The sequence below is a fragment of the Equus caballus genome, chromosome 7 (genome assembly GCF_041296265.1).
Source record: "Equus caballus isolate H_3958 breed thoroughbred chromosome 7, TB-T2T, whole genome shotgun sequence".
NCBI classification, from domain to species: Eukaryota; Metazoa; Chordata; class Mammalia; order Perissodactyla; family Equidae; genus Equus; species Equus caballus.
In genome coordinates this window covers 90,288,960-90,306,156 of record NC_091690.1, presented here as the reverse complement: position 1 = coordinate 90,306,156, position 17,197 = coordinate 90,288,960, and the positions used below count along the sequence as shown (strand labels likewise).

General features: G+C 50.3%; 1 protein-coding gene across 21 annotated transcripts in view; it reads right to left on the bottom strand.

The window, feature by feature from the left end:
* Window positions 1-17,197, bottom strand: part of NAV2 (neuron navigator 2) — a 706,422-nt gene that overhangs the window by 57,061 nt on the left and 632,164 nt on the right. For 13 of the 21 annotated variants that reach the window (XR_011441179.1, XM_070274944.1, XM_070274945.1 and 10 more), the window contains 6 exons: window positions 10,577-10,868; window positions 9,131-9,833; window positions 5,962-6,429; window positions 5,252-5,317; window positions 3,809-3,853; window positions 959-1,119 (listed from right to left, as the gene is read on the bottom strand). Coding sequence is in view for 20 of the 21 variants with exons in the window: in XM_070274944.1 (XP_070131045.1) it covers window positions 959-1,119; window positions 3,809-3,853; window positions 5,252-5,317; window positions 5,962-6,429; window positions 9,131-9,833; window positions 10,577-10,868 (1,735 nt within the window). In the remaining variant the exon portion in view is untranslated. The remainder of the gene's footprint in view (window positions 1-958; window positions 1,120-3,808; window positions 3,854-5,251; window positions 5,318-5,961; window positions 6,430-9,130; window positions 9,834-10,576; window positions 10,869-17,197) is intronic. The other 8 variants (XM_070274947.1, XM_070274943.1, XM_023646538.2 and 5 more) reach the window with 2 other exon arrangements.

Genomic DNA, 17,197 nt, shown 5'->3' with positions numbered 1-17,197 from the left:
CCCTGGGCTCATCTGGAACAATTCTCCCTAAAGCCCAAAGCCCAAAATAGTCCAACTGGGCTTTTGATCAGATGGGAAGCATTTGTACATGACAAGAAACTCTTGCCTCAAAGAGTTACGGCTGGGAAAGAACAATATGAACACAGGGCTCATTGCCTGAGATGGGGAACATTTCATAATGGCGCCTAAAGAGCTTCAACACGAAGGGGGCACGTCTACCTCGGCCAAAAAAAGGTTGCCTCTCTAATGAGAGAGACGAGATTGGAAGGACTCTGCCGCCCACCAGTGCTCCACGGCTCAGCTCTCATCCTGCCACCTTCACGTGACCTTCCCCAGTCATTCCAGCCAAGACTGATCGCCCCTTTTTCTAACTGTATACAGTACTTGCTATCTGATCATACCAGTCTTTACACGGTTTCCTATAAAGCTTTGGATGGTTCCTTTCACCCTATTTATGAGTCTGTGTGGGCGTGTTTGTCTCTTGAAAACACTCCATTGACATGTCAGCAGGGGCCGTGTTACAAAGTCTTTTCCTTTCCCCACTGTGCCAGGCACAGCATTAGGTCAGCAGCAGGCATTTCCAAGAATACTTGTTCAATCCTAACCTGATTTTTATTTCCAGCTTAATAAAGCCCTGAGGATGACCAAACAAGGAATCTGCTGTGAAACCTACTTCTTCAGGGGTCTTAGAACTAGAAGAGCCTCGCCTCAAGAATGGGAGGGTTTGCTCTTTGCTACAACCCCACCTATATCAACCGTGTACAGAAAACTACTGATTAGAGTACCAAACACATTTCTATTTTCTCTATTTCTTTTGCTATTAATCTCCGGTAATCAAACCACATTGCTGAGGGCTGGTCAGATACTGAGAGTGATAAGACCACATGTCTCTTTCAAAATACAGAGTACCTCTGCCTGGGGAGCTGATCATCACAGCTAGTGACGAGTGGCTACTCACCAAGCTGGGAAAAGTTGAATCTCGTTCCGGAGGGGGAAGTTACACTGGAGCCAGAGGAAAAGGGGGAGTTGGCGGCGGTGTCCTGCAGGCCTCCCGCGGAGTGGGACCGTAACCATTCTTTTGCGTCATCTTGTGTGCGAAGCTGGGAGGTGGGGGCATACCTGGACAGACGGAAATCAAGCTGGGATGAACTACGAACAACGCTTATGAAAAGGAACTCCGTGGCGCTGATGATAAACATAGAGAAAAAATATGCATATCCACAGATGACGTTAAAAAAATCAGATCACTAGACATCTCGAAACTTATGAAGTTTCTCAAAACCTTTTTTGCTACTTGGCTGCCTTTGGGGAAAATTGTAATTCCTTTCAGTTTGGAGGGAATACATAAAGGGAGCAAGATTGGTAAATGGTGAAAAGAGCCGGCCCTGGGCGTAGCTGTAACATGTTGATTCATGACAGCGTCATGTCAAAGCCCCCACCGTGACAGGACCGAAGCACAGAAACAAGCTGCTGTTAGGGTGTTGAGGACGTTTTACAGATAACTCACGGCTTCTGCATTCGGCAGCAAAAAGGAGTGGCCATGAAGCATGGCGTATCAGAAGCAGACATGTAGAGGAAGGCAGGAGGACACTGATGCTTATGGCGGTGGCTGCCGTTTGGCATAAATGAGTCTTCACAAAAGGAACCCAAATCTTTGGGGTTCACACAGGGGAGGGGTCTTCAGAAGTCACGTGGCCCACTTCGTCATTTTCTGAAACGTATTTGGTAGAGATTTATCGAACGTCTCCAAGGAGCTAGGTGCCTTCATAGACATTATCTCGCTGAAGCCTCGGATCCACCCGGCCACGCAGACACTAATATTCCCGTTTTAGATTCAGGGAAAGTGAGGGCCGCCTTGGGTCACATGCTGAGATTTCAATCCATATTTGTCTGATTCCAAAATCCATGCTTTTCTCATTATGCCCACCGGCAGCATCTCAAATTTCTCAAGTGCCCAAGTGGCCAGAGTACCCTTGGACTTTTTTTTTTGAGGAAGATTAGCTCTGAGCTAACTACTGCCAGTCCTCCTCTTTTTTGCTGAGGAAGGCTGGCCCTGAGCTAACATCCGTGTCCATCTTCCTCTACTTTTATATATGGGTCATCTACCACAGCATGGCGTGCCAAGTGGTGCCATGTCTGCACCCGGGATCCGAACCAGTGAACCCCGGGCCACCGAGAAGCAGAATGTGCGAACTTAACCGCTGCGCCATTGGGCCAGTGCCCCCCTTGGACTTATAAACAGATTACCGAGGGGTGACTACTGATTAACTAAATAGTGGGATTCCTTTGGCTTAAAAACAGGAGTTATTGGGGTGTTGGTATTGGATACGTGTGTGTATGGAGGGAGGGAGCTGCAAAGGGAGAGTCAGGGTGCGAGGGAACCTAAAAATGTTTCTTTCTCAATGTCTTTACTCTAGATGATGGATATGAACTTTCTAGATCCCATCAATAGCCTAAAAGCAGCCTGTCACATAACCCTATTCTGAATTCTTTTAAAAACCAATTTTAAATAGTCAGAGCTACATAATTTTGATAGGACAGACCTGTTCCAGAAATATATACAGCATTTTGAAATGTTCCTATTTAAAGAGCTTAGCTTCTTCTTGGGGCAACAGTGGGACATCACTTTCAAACTCATATTAAGAGTGGCCATCACTTCAGCATCTAGCATGGTTGCAGACAAGCAGCCTTCCTAGGCAGGATGAAAACTGCTAGGTACAAAAGGCCTTGCCAGCTCCCCCTTCTCAGGCCACAGTGCTGAACTTCTTCCCACAGGACATCTGTTGGGGGGGTTTTCAATACTTTTATTCTTCGATTCTTAGAATTGGCTTTCACTCGGAGCTCCTGTTGAAAGGGAGCATTGATACCCACCTCACGGCACTGTTCAAAATGCTCTCAGCCTTAAGAGCTGCAGGTTATTAACTACAGACACACATGACAGCAATGAAACATTTCATTCCAAGTTCCATTTTTTGCAAAAGCACTTAATGCTCAGTGCAGGGTGAAGCCGATGCTGTAAAGAGGGAGGTGTTTAGAGAGCAGGAGAAATGACAGCTGCAACCGTCAGACACTGAGACCATGGGGCAGGCATCAGAACGGAAGTTCCTCTGGGCGGCAAAGTGAAGGAGATGATGTGAGCAATGGCGACTTGTAGCATCTTGTTTTACCAGGACTAGCACCAAAAATGAGCCCAGGCCGTGACTTGCAATGAACGAAAGGGCATTCCTTCCTTGTACTCTTTTCTTTCTTTTCACCAAAAAGTGATCACACTTGTGTCTTGCGGGCACTGAAAACTGAGCTGATTTTACCTGAATATTTAGACAAGTACAAAGCGACTGTCTTTAGTAATTTTCTATGGGCTGAAAAGTTAAATATTTTCAAATTGGGGGGAAATATTTCCCTCCTCCTTTGATCTTGCCCTGGCTAACAAATCAACATGCTACAAGTCATGTCCTTTTGCTTGGAAGACAGCCCATGAACAGAATGGTCACGGTGAAGTGCTCAGCGATTAACCCACTGGCCTTGGCAGGAGCAGTAACCGCTCTCGGGGCTCGCCCAGGAATGCTTTTCATGAGATGGTTTCACCACATCAAGCCTGAAGAAGCACAGCCTCTGCTCAAGCAAATAAGCCAACAAATGGAGAGATGAGAAGGAGAGGGGGCGAGGGGAGCCGTCGTCCAAAGGGTCCTGCTGTGGTGGCCAAAGCGGGGACCCCAGCCCAGCCCGATCCCCCAGCCATGAGAGACTCACACAGCCAAGCCCCAAAGCCACACTAGAGGGCACGGATGCAAGGAGGAAACACAGATACCTGAGTCCTTTCTTAGGCAAAGTATTCCTATCAAGGTGCGGGTCACTGTAGGAAAGTCAAAACAACAGTGAGAACTTCCGAGCCGTACAGGGAAGGCAGACAATGTGGGCGGGGAGAGGCGGAGGAGGCCGGAGAGACCTGGAGGCAGAGACACCGCACCGGGAGTGCTCCCTCATCCAGCAGTGCATGCAACACACCCACGCCCACGGAAACAAAAGAAACCCAGTCCTCGGCCTGCCCGGACACCAGTGCACACTGTGTCCGGAGTCGCCGGGGGGCCTGAACCACTCAATCCCAATTGTTCCTCCTTTTCCACGAGTTCAAAGCAAAACTCAGCCTGCCCCACCTCGAAGCAGAGCCCGTGCCTTCTGCTGCCCAGTCGCCCATCTCTGCACCACCACTGCGTATCAGAGAGGGAGATGCCAGCTTCCCTGCACCCTGACTCTGGCCCACCCCCCCATGCCACTGGCGATGACTTCAAGTGACAGAAGGGACTTGCCGGAGGGTTTCAAGAGGCAGGCAGTCTGCATATTTGGAATTCATCTGTAACGAAGTGAATTCCAGGTCCCTCTCCCTTTCTGCGGCCGTTGGTGGGCGTGTCGCTAGGAGCGGAGCCCTGGTCCGGGTTGGGGCTTGTTACAACTTGCTGCCTGACACAGTCACGACATTCAGATCTCCAAAGAACAAGGGTTTAAAGGCTTGGTCTGTGAGTCAAGAGTTTTTGCTGTTGATGGGGTGAAGAGCGTTTTCATTAATTTTTTTTTTTTCTAGCATGAAGCAACATCTGCTTGTTACGTTTGGCCAAGCCATGGCTCCCTGACAAATTTAAGGTCAATATCCATCTCTGAGGCCCACCCATAGGCAGCTGGGGGCAAACAAGCGTCTCTGTAAAGTCTAAACACTCCCCATATTCTCTCTCCTCATCATCACAGGAAATGGGCACACAGAACAGCAGCCTGCAGGACAGAACCAGCCAACTGCAGCAAAGGACTCTGACAGGGAAGGGAGCAGAGCCAGCTGCGTGGGGGGTGGGGGTGGGGAGATGGAGGTGAGGGCCAAGCTGCACGGTGGGTGGTAGGTCATTTCTGGTCTTGGACAGGGAGGCGGGGGTGGGAAGGGTGGGAAGCAGAAGCATGCCACAGGAAGGCCGAGATGCAAGTGAGAGCTCCCGCCGCCGCCCCACGCCACCCCAGGTCAAGTGGCGGGGTTTGAGATTCCTTCCCAAGCTGGGAAGTGGGTGTCAGCCTGTGCCACCTCTCCCAGGGCTTTAGCGGACGGCGGAATAGACCCTCACTGGCATGTCTGGGGGTCACAAGGTACACCAGAGCCACGAACACAAGTGGAAGCCTCAGGCCAACAGCCTCACACACAACATCTGGCTTGACACAGACGGGCAGAGGAACCCGGGGGCTTGGTGGGGTCCGCGGCCTACAATGGCATTACCTGTCCTGTTTCCTGGGCAGAGTACTTCTGCAGAACTTAGGGCTAGCGGCAGGGGAAGAGAGAGGGCTAGAAGTCCAGGCAGGTAGAAAACAAGAGAAGGCACATTAGATTGGAAGAAAGGGGGGATGGGGATTGTTATATATAATGATTAGAACATTTTTCTCATCCCGAGGCTTTCTTCCCTACGTGCAGAAATTGTATTCATCCCTCCTGCAGTGAAATCCAGAGCTAAGGACGCTGTTGGTCTTTGATTTCCTATCACTCTGGCCGCAGCCCTTCAGTGGGGGTGGTTTGCCATGATGACCACCAAATCGAGCACATGCTACCACACAGTCCATGGCTGCAGCCAGCCCTACTCTGCCTGCACAATAACCAGTGGAAGCGAAAGAAGCAGCTGATGAACAAACAGAACAAAATGGAAGGATTTCAAAGGCAGAACGCCATTTAAAATGGAAGCATTGACTATACCCCCAAGAGGCTTCCGGCAGCCCCCAGCACTGAGAACAACCACAGTGAAAAAGATAACAGGAAACAGAGTGGAGCTTAATTCCACCCCAAACTGGCTTCCCCATGCAAAGACAGTAGTGATCAGAAAGAGAAATCTCCCAGGCAAAGGTGAATTAACACTTGGGATTCCTAACACAATATTCTGACTCCTGGCAGCGTGGCTTCCTGAGAGATACACAGGCAGCCAAATGCAGAGCACCAACCTTTCCGACAATGCGGTCTTCACACTGTTGGTTCTGACAAAGGGAGTCAGGGAGTCATCCTTAGAGGAGGCGAGGAGGCCGGTGGAGGAGTTGTGGCTCAGGCCCCCTCCACTGCTGAGGGAGATGTCAATGGACTCACAGCTGGTGTGGAGGCTGCTGACGGACTGGAAGCCCAGGCCGTCCTTGCTCACTGCTGAGGAGCTGCTGGCGTTGGTGCCCCAGGTGAGGCTGTTGGAGGGGCCTGAGTGGGCTGAGCTGGGGCTGGAGGCTAGAGGAGACTGGTTGATATCCGCGTTCTTACTGTAGAGAGGACTGCTGCTGCCACTGCTCAGGACACCGCTGCCGGAGGGGGACTCCAAGTTACCTTGCTGGGTCAAGGTGGCATGAGGATTGGAGATAACGACTGAATTTTTCATGTTTTCAGCTGTGGCAATGGGCACTTGCTTGGTAGGCTTCCCACCAAAGAGTCTGTGAAGAGACAAAGGGTTGTGCAGGTTGGACACCCGGAGTTGGGGGCACTGGGCTGTTCAAGGAGGTGGGGCACGGGTTCAGGAGTGGGAGAGCCCCTGGGGAGGGAGGCACAGCCACTCCTACAGAAGCGGCTACAGGCCCTCCATTGGGAAAGGCTGCCATACAGTGGGCCTGGATGCTGGTGCAGCACAGGCTCTAGCTTCAAGTTCTAGGCTGCAGCTGAGACCCTGGCTCTGAGACAAACAGGGACGGGGGACAATTTTCTACAGGTCTATCCACACTGGCCCAGATCTTGCTTCCCTTTCTTCCCATAAAGAGAGTAACTAGAAAACTGCCTTGGCCCAGGAAACACCTAGATGGAAAAGAGCTGTCTTCATCATCTTTGTATGCATGACCCCAGGCACAAAGCAGGCACTCAGCTGATGACAGTTCAACTCGAAGGCATTTGCTTTCTTTGATCTCAAAGCACAACATGTAGAATCAAGAACATGAGTCTAGATCTGGATGGGGCCTGAGAAAAGTATCTTCAGGGACTTATACTCAAGGGAAAGCCCAGCCTGAAAGATGTGCCCTCGAGGGCCAGGGGGCTGGCACTACCCAATCATGTGCACAGAATCCTTGCTGGCTTCACAAGATGTTAGACCAGACACATTGGGTGTGAACTGTGTCTCGGTGGCAGATACAGAGAAATGCCACTCCCTGTCATCTCCCCACTGCTCGTGACCACCAATGTCAGAATATAGGAATGGCACAAACATGACCCCCTCCCATTGGCACAGGGGCCGCTGGTAGAACGGCAGAATTGTCTTAAAGTCGGGGGGTGGTACAAGCTCTAGGAACGCGAGGGCTTTCTTCTACCCACTACAACCCCTTGGAACAGGTCCCTCTGGAAAGTGACGAAACCACTGCCTATTATGATGGCAGGGTGCCTTTCACCCCGCTACTCGAGGTGGTGTTTGATCTCTGTCCTCTCCAAACGGTCCTTACAAATCTCAATTATTGTAAGAACAGACAAACAAACACATCATCAACCCTTACTACAATGTCTGGTGACAGATGAGAAACACTTTCTGCCTGATGACAATCAGAGAGTGAAATATCCTAGTGCAGAATCTCGGCTTCAGAATATTTACAAACTTCCAGTGACAGAGGCCTCACTGCTTCGAAGGGTAACTCACTCCATCGCCAAGCACTTCCAACTGTTAGAAAACCAAAATCGGACCCACCTCCTTCTGACTTGTGCTCCTTGCTCCTAATCCTGCTATGAGTAACTACACAGAAAAAGCCCAGTCTTTTGTCTGGTAGTCCTTCAGATCGTCTGAAAACAGCTATCACGCTTCACCTAAGATTTCTCTTCTCCATACTAATGCACGACGAGAGAATTGAGAACACCTTCACGTTTTAGGAGAAACGTAATCACCAGGAACAGGCTGAAAGGCGCTCAATGCAGAGCTGAAGAAGCTGCGTGCATTTTCAAGTCTTCTATTCCACTAGCCTAAGGGTCTCGTAAAATGCCTTTGTAGTTACGAAAGGAAATCTATAATACCAAAAAGCGAATATTACATAGAATACTTGAGGCAAGAAGCAGAGAAAATTTTCATTTACAAGGCGATCTGTTAAAACAACAAAGAGCAGCCCAATAGGACCTCCCCCTGAGAAAATAATCATTACTGAAATTCTAATAATCAAGTCTAGACAAAGAACAGTGAGCGGCTTCATTACACCTTGCATGTGGAATGCTTCTTCTGAAGTCTTTTCAAACATTCCGATTCATCCCCAAATATGTACATGTGCACATAATTTTTCTTTTTTCACCGCCTCATTTTCTATTCCTGGGACTTACTCTTCCCTCTGACAAGAAATCTCCTGAGAAGGTAGGACGAGCTTTGTCCTAGGCAGCTGCAGTGTGAGGACAGTCCCGTGGATATCATGATGAGATAAGAGGAACAGGCAATAGTTGTATCCATTTAAAAGACACCATGTTGAAAAACCAGCAAATAATAATATTTTCATGTAAAAATTTCCACTCAGGGAAAATGCCTTTTTAAGGTCATAGGAAATCAGTTTCCTGCTCTAAGAGGTATTTTTTTTGAAGGAAGTTAAAATTTCAGAGACTAATTTAGAATTAAGTATGCAGTAAAAAACGGTACATAGGGGATATTGGACTATTTGAGAAAAGGATCTAGCCAAGATCACTGTCTGGCATAATGATGAAGAATCTCAGCCATAGAGTTAGCAAGACAAGAAAAAAACATGTGTCTGCTTCCCCTGGGCTACCCACCCAGATCTCAGGGGGCGTGAAGCTCTCATCTCGCAGGGTAGCTAACTTTTATGGAGTACTCACTATGGGCAGACTTGCCCGCATGGACTAGTCTCCACGAGAACTCTCAGGGGGGGTGTCCCCATCACGCCCAGCTTACAGATGAGGAAGTGGAGGTAGCATTGTTAAAGCTTACATGGTGGCTAACTAAGGTGGACCCAGGACTTGAACCCAGGACGACTGATTCCAGAGGCTTATGATTTTCATCCCAACAAGGGAAAATAATCACCGACAAGAAAATTGCCAGCAGGATAACAGTTTTACCCTAGGACCAAAGTGGAGAAAAGCAGAGGCTGCTTTAATTAAGAATCAGGAATTTATTAATCTAGGATGCCATGCCACGTACTTCACTTCTGCTCAGTGCCACTACCCACTTACCTGCGAAGTGTGGGAGATGCCACATCAGGGTACTTGGCCCCTGGCTGGAGAGTGCCCTGAGCTGCACTGGACACAGGCTGGGCTGCCGGCGTCACCTTCACTGAGTTACAGGAAGCCACACTCTCGTTGTCCGATGAGATGCCTTTCTCCTTATCTGTCTGGTTGACCAGACCCGGCAGAGAGCTGCCCAGGGCCGTCTTGGAAGGCTCCCTCAGCTTGGGCACCGGCAGGCCTGCTGACTTGCTGCTGATGTTGGAATCTATGCTGCTGGTGCTAGACCTGTTTCCAGCCCCATTCCGGCTGGTGGACTTACTGGGCCTTGGCAAACTCCGGTACTGCAAGTTTGTCCGGGAGCTGAGAGACAGGTACCCATCGTCCTGATTCTGAGCCGCATCCATGCTCGTCTTCCGACCAGCAGACCGACCGACAAGCGCAGACGACTTTGGGATTTTGCCCAGCGTGGCTGACCTGCTGGTGACGGTGGCCCCGCTGGCTGTGATCATGGCCAGACCGGCGGCTGAGCCACTCTGCTTCTTGAACCCAAAGCTGTTGGCATTGGCAGCGGGCGTCCTGGAGCTGCTGGCGAGGGGCTTTTTGGACTCGTCACCACTGCTGCGGCCTGCGTCTGATGGGGAGCGCTTCACCTGAGAGGCTTTGGGAGACAGCCTGCCTTTCTCAGACACCTTCGCATCGTCCGTTTTTCCTAAGAGAAATCAGCAGGGTTAGCCTGCAAACCAAGAAGCCAGCCAGCTCCGTCTGTTTAAAATTCTCTCCTCCTTGGAAGAACGGGCTCGCTTTCTCCTTGGGGAAAGGCGTACCCTCGGGAGGCAGAAGGAAAGAGCTTTTTATAAAGATAATCTCGTCTACTACTGTCACCGTGAGGCTTTTAGATGTCGATGATTTTACTTACTTGCAAAGCAGTCTAAATTGACCCAGAATAAAGCAGAGCCAGCCTGTCACTGATATACCTGGGAAAGGGAGCCTGCCCTTGACTGACCTTTCTCCCTCTGTGCATTAAAGAGCCATCCCCTTACATTTCCAGGAGGTTCCCCTGCCTTCCTGCAAAAACTTGTTTACACACATCCCTAAATCACAGACAACATCAACCCAACACCCCGACAGCTCGTAGACACATGCCCTGGAACGGCCTGCCCGGGGTGTGAGCTCTCACCCAGCACGTGGTTATACTAATTCAATACGCTTCAGCAGCTGAACCGTCTTCAGAGTTTAAGAGGCTCATACGCTTACCTATTTCCACTTGGAAAAGGGTAGGGATGGGAACCTTTCTGAAAGCTGGTTATTAGCAGAGACTAAACCCTAAGAAGAAATACCCGAGCATTTATGGGGACTGAAAAACCATGTCAAGTCCTTGCTAGAGTGATTAAGGTTTTCGTTTTCAAATGGGCAGCTGTGGATGGCAGACGGCGCCCGCCTCCTCGCACTCACCGGTTCCTGGGGCCTTCAGCGTGCCTGCCGGGGCAGCCGCCTTCGTCCTGGGCACGGTGATGCCCACCTGAGCCGTCATGCCGCGCCGCCACGAGCCTGTCTGCGAGATGATGGGGTTCTTCTTGCCGGACGTGCTCTTGTCGGACTCGTCGGACACGTCCGAGGGGTTCCGCCTCCACTTGGACCCTGGCTCCATCTTTACGCCGCTGTCTGACCCTCCGTCTGACTTCTTGACATCATCGCCAGACCACAGGGAATTTCTCTCCACCTGCGAGTGCTTCTCGGCGTCGGTCTGCGGACGAGACTCTCTGAATTAGTCCTTCCCAGATCCAGGCTGGGGAACCCCTCACCCCAGAGCAAAAATGCTGATGCGATGGAAGAGTTAAGAGAAAAACAAGAGATAAGCACTTTGAAATGTCTGGGCCTTTGTACTCTGGTTATCTTGTCAGAAAGCCTGATGTTTTTCGTTCAAGGAAAGCAAAGATTATAGTTCGGTCCTAGAAGGGAGTGAGGGAGAGGGTAACAGGGACCAGGGGCAATGGGGGAAAGAGCCTCTGGGAGGAGACCCACCAGCAGACAGAGACGTGGGAGAGTCCAGCCACCAACTCTCTGCTCTTGGTGGCAAGCCTCCCCAACTCGGGCGGTCTGATCCCCATCCGGCTTCCAGCCTCCCTTCTCTTTGTTCTGCCGGCTCCCTCTCGCTGCACTGGCAGCGAGATCTCTGGATCCAGCACGGCGCCACAGTCTAACACACTGAGCGAGTCCGTAAGGGAGCAGGGCGGCTGCTAGTTCCACTCGAATTTGGGAGAGGGGCTGAGGAGACAAACCCTGAAGCTACTTCCCCGCGGTGCCAAAAGCCAACGGCGACTCCTCCCGCCCCAGCTCCATTTATACACCACCCCTTTGCTCTGCTTGTGGGATTTTGTTCAGACAAGGGATATAATTAGCCAGCTTTCTTTGGAAGAGCCCTGACCTGCTGGCCTGGAACCCAGGAGGGGACAGAAGTGTGATGTTAATGATTTGCTGCAGTGAAAAGGCAGAAAGCTAAGCAGAATGCTTCGGGGGCCTCCCCAGGGGCCAGGGCCAGTCCGAGGAGATCCCAGCAGGCAGCAGCAGCACAGGGATTGGGGGTGGAGGTCAGCAACAGTTAGGGCGGCTATGCGAGACCCAAGTCCCCTGTCTGCTCTGCTTAACTAGCAGGAGTGCGCAACCGCAGCCAGGTAGGAAACCGAAAGGACACCTGGCAGGAGTCTGGCCTAATGCCTGTCGTCCAAGAGGACGAATGCCTTCCTGCGCCGAGCACACTGGCCAAACGGGGCAAGCAGGTCAAGTTCAATCTTGTCCATCACAAGCACACCACCCCCCCGTCCCCACCCACTATGAAGTCCACTCATCCATGACAGCCACCTTCCGGTGCCTTCACTTGTTCAGTCATACTGCACACACATGCTGAGTCCCCACCAGGCTAGGGAGTTTCGGAGTTTCGAACACGCCTCGAAGCTCCTCATTCAGCTGTGGTGAGGGAAACAGACAGAGGCCTTCCTACCTCTGGGCACAGACAGGAGCGCAGCCAAGGCTTGATGAGTAAGTGAGTGAACAAATGAACACAGCCTTGGGGCTACAGCACACTTTAACAAAACGGTGCCCCCAATCCCGGCCATCATCTGCTCATGAGGGTTAGCAGGTGAGCAGCACTGCCTCACCTCAGTGTCACAGAAGGACGGACACTCAAGTCACCCACCCCCTGCACAGCCACCCCAGCCTGGCGGTCCCTTCCTCCAAACCCTCCCAGGATGTTCCTTCAACCAGACTGACTCATGCCTGCCTTCTGCCAGGTACCATGGAGGGTCTGAGAATCTGCGGGTCGGACTGGTTCCCACCATCATGGAATTTACGATCCCGTGAAAGAGGCAGAGGTTGGATAAATAAATACAAATACATGTGCAATTGTGAATTATGAAGAAAGTTATAAAGAAAAGGACAAGGAGTCTGAGGGAAACACAGGCACTGATGTAATTTAGATGATGATGATGGAGGTGTGGGAGCGTGTCAGGTAGGGCCATTCTGAAGAAGTGCCCGATAGAATGAGAAGACACTAAGAGATGAGTTTAGGGAAGAGCATGTGCAAAGGCCCTGAATCAGGAAAGAGCTTGGCTTTGGAAACATTCATCCAACAAATATTTGCCACTATGTGCCAGGCAAGCTTATGGGCACTGGGAATACCACAACAAATACAAATCATTAACCTTCCGGACCTCATGTTCAGGTACATCCCAACACTTTCTAATCCACTCCGAGAAGTATATCTCATCCTGGGTTACTGCATTAGTTATTCTTTTAAGGGTCCTATTCCTTATTTCCCCCAGTCAAACTGTAGCGGTGCTAACAGCAGAAGTAACAAGCAGATTTATTGAGCACTTACTATATGCTGGGTGCTGGGCTAAAGTGCTTTACAGGGATCATTTAATTTAATCCTCACCAAAACCCAGTTCGTATTCTCAACATTCATGAGACAACTGAGGCAGAGAGGAAAAGAAAAGTGCCCAAGGTCACACAGCAAGGAAGCGGAGATGCAAGGATTCCCGGGAGTCCAACAGAGCCCACGTTTTAACCACTCTGCCACGCCGCCTTCCTGGAGAAGAAGTCTGAGGACATGAGACACTTCTGCATGCCCAGCAGCACCGAACACAATACCTACACCCAGCAGATTCTCCTTCCACACTGGCTGGCTGGGGGCCCCCAAAACTCTGATTCCACCAATGGCAGAGAGAGCACATAGGGCCCTGGTCCAGGACTGTGGCTTGAACCGCCCTTCCCCCCAAGACAGAACAACCACCTAACCATCAGACCCCCACGACTTGGTCCAGGGTGGTAGCCTTCCCAGCTCGCTCTGCACAGCAAGACACCCACCCTGGGACACTCTACTGGCTTCGAGTTCACATCTCCCTAGCCAACGTTTCCTGAGCTATGAGCCAGAGCAAGTGGTAGCACCACTAGGAATCGAAGATGAAGAGGTCCCAGCCTGTGTGTCCCCAGAGCCTACAAGAGCAGGGCAGCAGGACAGCCACATGGGGATGCACACAGAGCCGTCCCCTCCCCTTCGCTCTCCATGCCCTTGTCAGTGGTTCCCATCTCACATGGCACCTCCGTCTAGAAGGACTTTCCTGCTGCCCCTACCTGCAAACCACGTACTCAGGCAACATCCAAGAAGGAAGGCGGGAAGTATGCAGAGGGGCAGTTCACCCCCGAGGGCCCAGGTTCTTCAAGGACCACAGAAGGGAGTGTGAGAGGGTGGGTCTAAGGAGGGGCCCAAGGAGTGAGGAGGGGGCTGTGTGGCATGATGTGGTGGAAGAGCACAGTGTAGAGTTTGACTTCAGTTCAAGAACCAGGTACTGCCACTCCTTGCTGTGTGTGATCCTGGTGGAGGCGCCTTACTTCTCTGAGATTACAACCTTGTGTATAAAATGGGATGATGATAGATGAGTGCCTTAGAGAGCTGGTGGTGGACTCAATGAGCTTGATGTGGAGGAACTCAAACACCTCTGAAAATCCCCAGCACTTCAACATTTATGCCACTTCCTCTTGCATTAGGGTGAACAGGGTACTTGTCCTTCCTGCTATCGGGCCACAAGCCTCTAGAAGCAGGGGACACTGTCCTCTTCATGCCCATATCCCCTGAAGATCAAGAGGCTGAAGTGGTTGAAGTTGGAGCCAGTAATAACAGAAATAATTAACAGTATCAGCATCAGCACCTGCCATTTTTCTCGCCAGGCACCGTGTCCCTATACGTACCTTATCAGCTCATCTAGGCTCTGAATTTGTACTATTATCCATAGTTTAGAGACCAGGAAAGCACAGGTGTGAAGAGGAAAATAAGTTGCCTAAAATCACGAGCAATATCCCCCAGCAGGTGGACAGAAAGGCGCCCCTCCTCGCCCCCAGCCAAATGCCATCCCTATGTCCAGACCAACACCCAGAGAAGATCTAGGGAGCTCCAGGCTCACTCAAGGCCACACAGGACAGGAATCCTTGCCAGAGAATTCACAACTTTATTTCCTTGAGTAGCAAAAAGTAAACTCACATGGAATTTTCTTTTCCTCCCTGTATACTTTATTAAAAATTTCACAGGAGGTGAACATAAGAGGAACCTTGACATGTGTTTCTTTGCATCTCGGCATCTGGAATGGAAACTTCCATGGAACTGAGAGGAAATACTGAATGACCAAGGACACGCACGGATAGATGAACATGTGGGGGAGAGAGATGTATTTGTTAAAGTCCTCTGCCATCAGTACACTGTCTTACATATGAAATGCTGCAAAATACACGATGAGCTGCTCTGAAACTACAAACAAAATATATGCGGAACACAGTCAACTTTTCATTCCTGATGTGAATGGAGGAGGGAGGCAGAGGGACAGCGAATCCAGAGGAAACTGAGACAGAAAGAAGGTAACTTCTGAGCAACCACTGGGAATCAGACACCGAGAGAGAGTGTTCAGATGGAGTATTTCCATGTCACCCTTCAAGATAGGGCCATTTACTGCTACTTTACGGACGAGGAGGCAGAGGCTTGGAGAGGATGATTAGCTTATCCAAGGATGTCACAGAGTGAGGAGCTAGGCTCTGACTTCAAAGTCCTTCTACCCAACATGGCAGCCTAGTGTGGCTGCCCAACCAGGTCCACCAGCTCTCCTGGGGAAAGCGGGTCAAGAGCTCTCAGACCTCAAGCAGGGAGATTCTCTGCCCAGCATGCAGAGGAGCCATGAGCACAGAGGCCCGATGATGGGTTTCTGGGCACGTGTGCCCGTCGAGGGCACCCTCAGGGCTCCTCAACTTCCTTGGGCAAGTCACTCAGACACACAGGGTCTTCCATCTGCCAAGGATTGCTCCTCTGTTACCCCCGCTTTCTCTTCAACCAGCTAAATGTGGCTGCTCCTTGGCGGTCCAGGCAATAACTCCCCGGTTTCTTAGACGTAGCTCCCTTAGCTGTTCCATGGAGGCTTTTCAAATATGAAACCCTAGGCAGGAAGCCTGTCCTCAACCTGTTTTTCTGGTGCACATGCTGAGCCCCTTCTTCCTGCCTGTCTGTGTGTACTCAGGACACTGCGTGCTGCCCGTCATCCAGGAGAAACCAGCATGTGATGGAAAGTGGAATGAGCCCCAGGGCAGGACGGCTGCGCACATCCTCCCGTTGCCTGACGCTGCTCAGAGAGGAGTAACTTCCTTTAGCGTTCTGCCAGGTGGTACAGGGGAGGGGGAGGAGGCTGCGACTTACGCTGTTCAAATATTTGGAGATGCTCCCAGACAGGAACAAAGGGATGCCAAAGAAATCATCTCAGTAGGAATCTCAGTAACTATTGGTGCAAGTCTGCATTTATTTTATTCCAAGACCTGCTTGCCTAGTTTTTATTTAAATATTTTAAACTCAGGTAGTTTTGTAGCAGAAAACAATCCAATGAGTACTAAACCCTTTACATCCTTTGAAATTAACTTTCTGACCTTGATCAAAAGACATGTTTGTGTAATATTCTTGAGCCTTGTCTGATGTGACATTTGCGAGATGAAGCAAAGAGCTGGTCAAAGATGAGGGGGCCCTGGCATTAACCAAATCCAAGTGCATCAGACAGGAAGTCATTTGTAAATCCCAGATGTTACTCTATAGCAGGGTGGGAAACAGACTCCAACTCCAGCTTTGCAGGAAGGAAGCAAAGACAAGGAGATCACTCCCACAGCACGCTGTCGGCTCAACGTGCATCTTAGGGGCAAGGCTCTTCCTAGCTCACAAGCAAACAAGAGACACCTGTTGGTTTATTGATCTCTCTCTTTCTGTCTCTCCCTCCAGGTTCCCCACCTCGGTGTCTAAGGACAGTCTAGAAGCTTGGTGGTTGTTACTTTGAAATTAGAATGTCTCAGATAAAAAAAAAAGTGTCCATAGGAAAGGAAACTGGTGGATATGGCGACATTTGGCCAGTGGTAGGTGGCAGAGACCCAAGCCGGCTGGTGTTTCTAACTCGTGCCTGGTCACTGATGAAACGGTGATCGCTCTCAGGCAGCATGGCCTTGGGTTTTTATTAATCAACTTTTTAATTGAGGTATACCATTCATATACTAAATACACAATCTTCAGTAGGTAGCTTGAATAAATTTTATAAAATTAACTTACTTACTTAACTACCACTCAGATCAAGATACAGAACATTATCAGCACCCTCAAATTCTTTGTGTCCGCTTCATTTGGGTAACTTTTTTTCTTCACCACCACCACCACCACCCACCCTCACTTCCCAACAATAATTAGAAGTTCTGACTAAAATGAAAACTCAAGAAGTCACAGGCAATCCCAGCGGCAACACCTCTGATATTTCATCAGGCCATGTTCACACTTCCGTGGGACAGACTCACTCCCACTCTGACATGTCCTTTATTTAGGCCTGTCCTCCAAGAAAAGACACCTCTGAGAGCAAAGAGATTTCCAGAGCAGCTCCTGTCTGTAGAAAGTGAGAAACAGCTGCGAAAGGAAGCGGATGTGGAAGGGAGGGAGGGAGAGAAGGGGGCAGTGTCAGTTCTGCCCTCCAGAGGTCCCTCTGGGAGACTCTGTCCCCATCAGACCTTCATGTG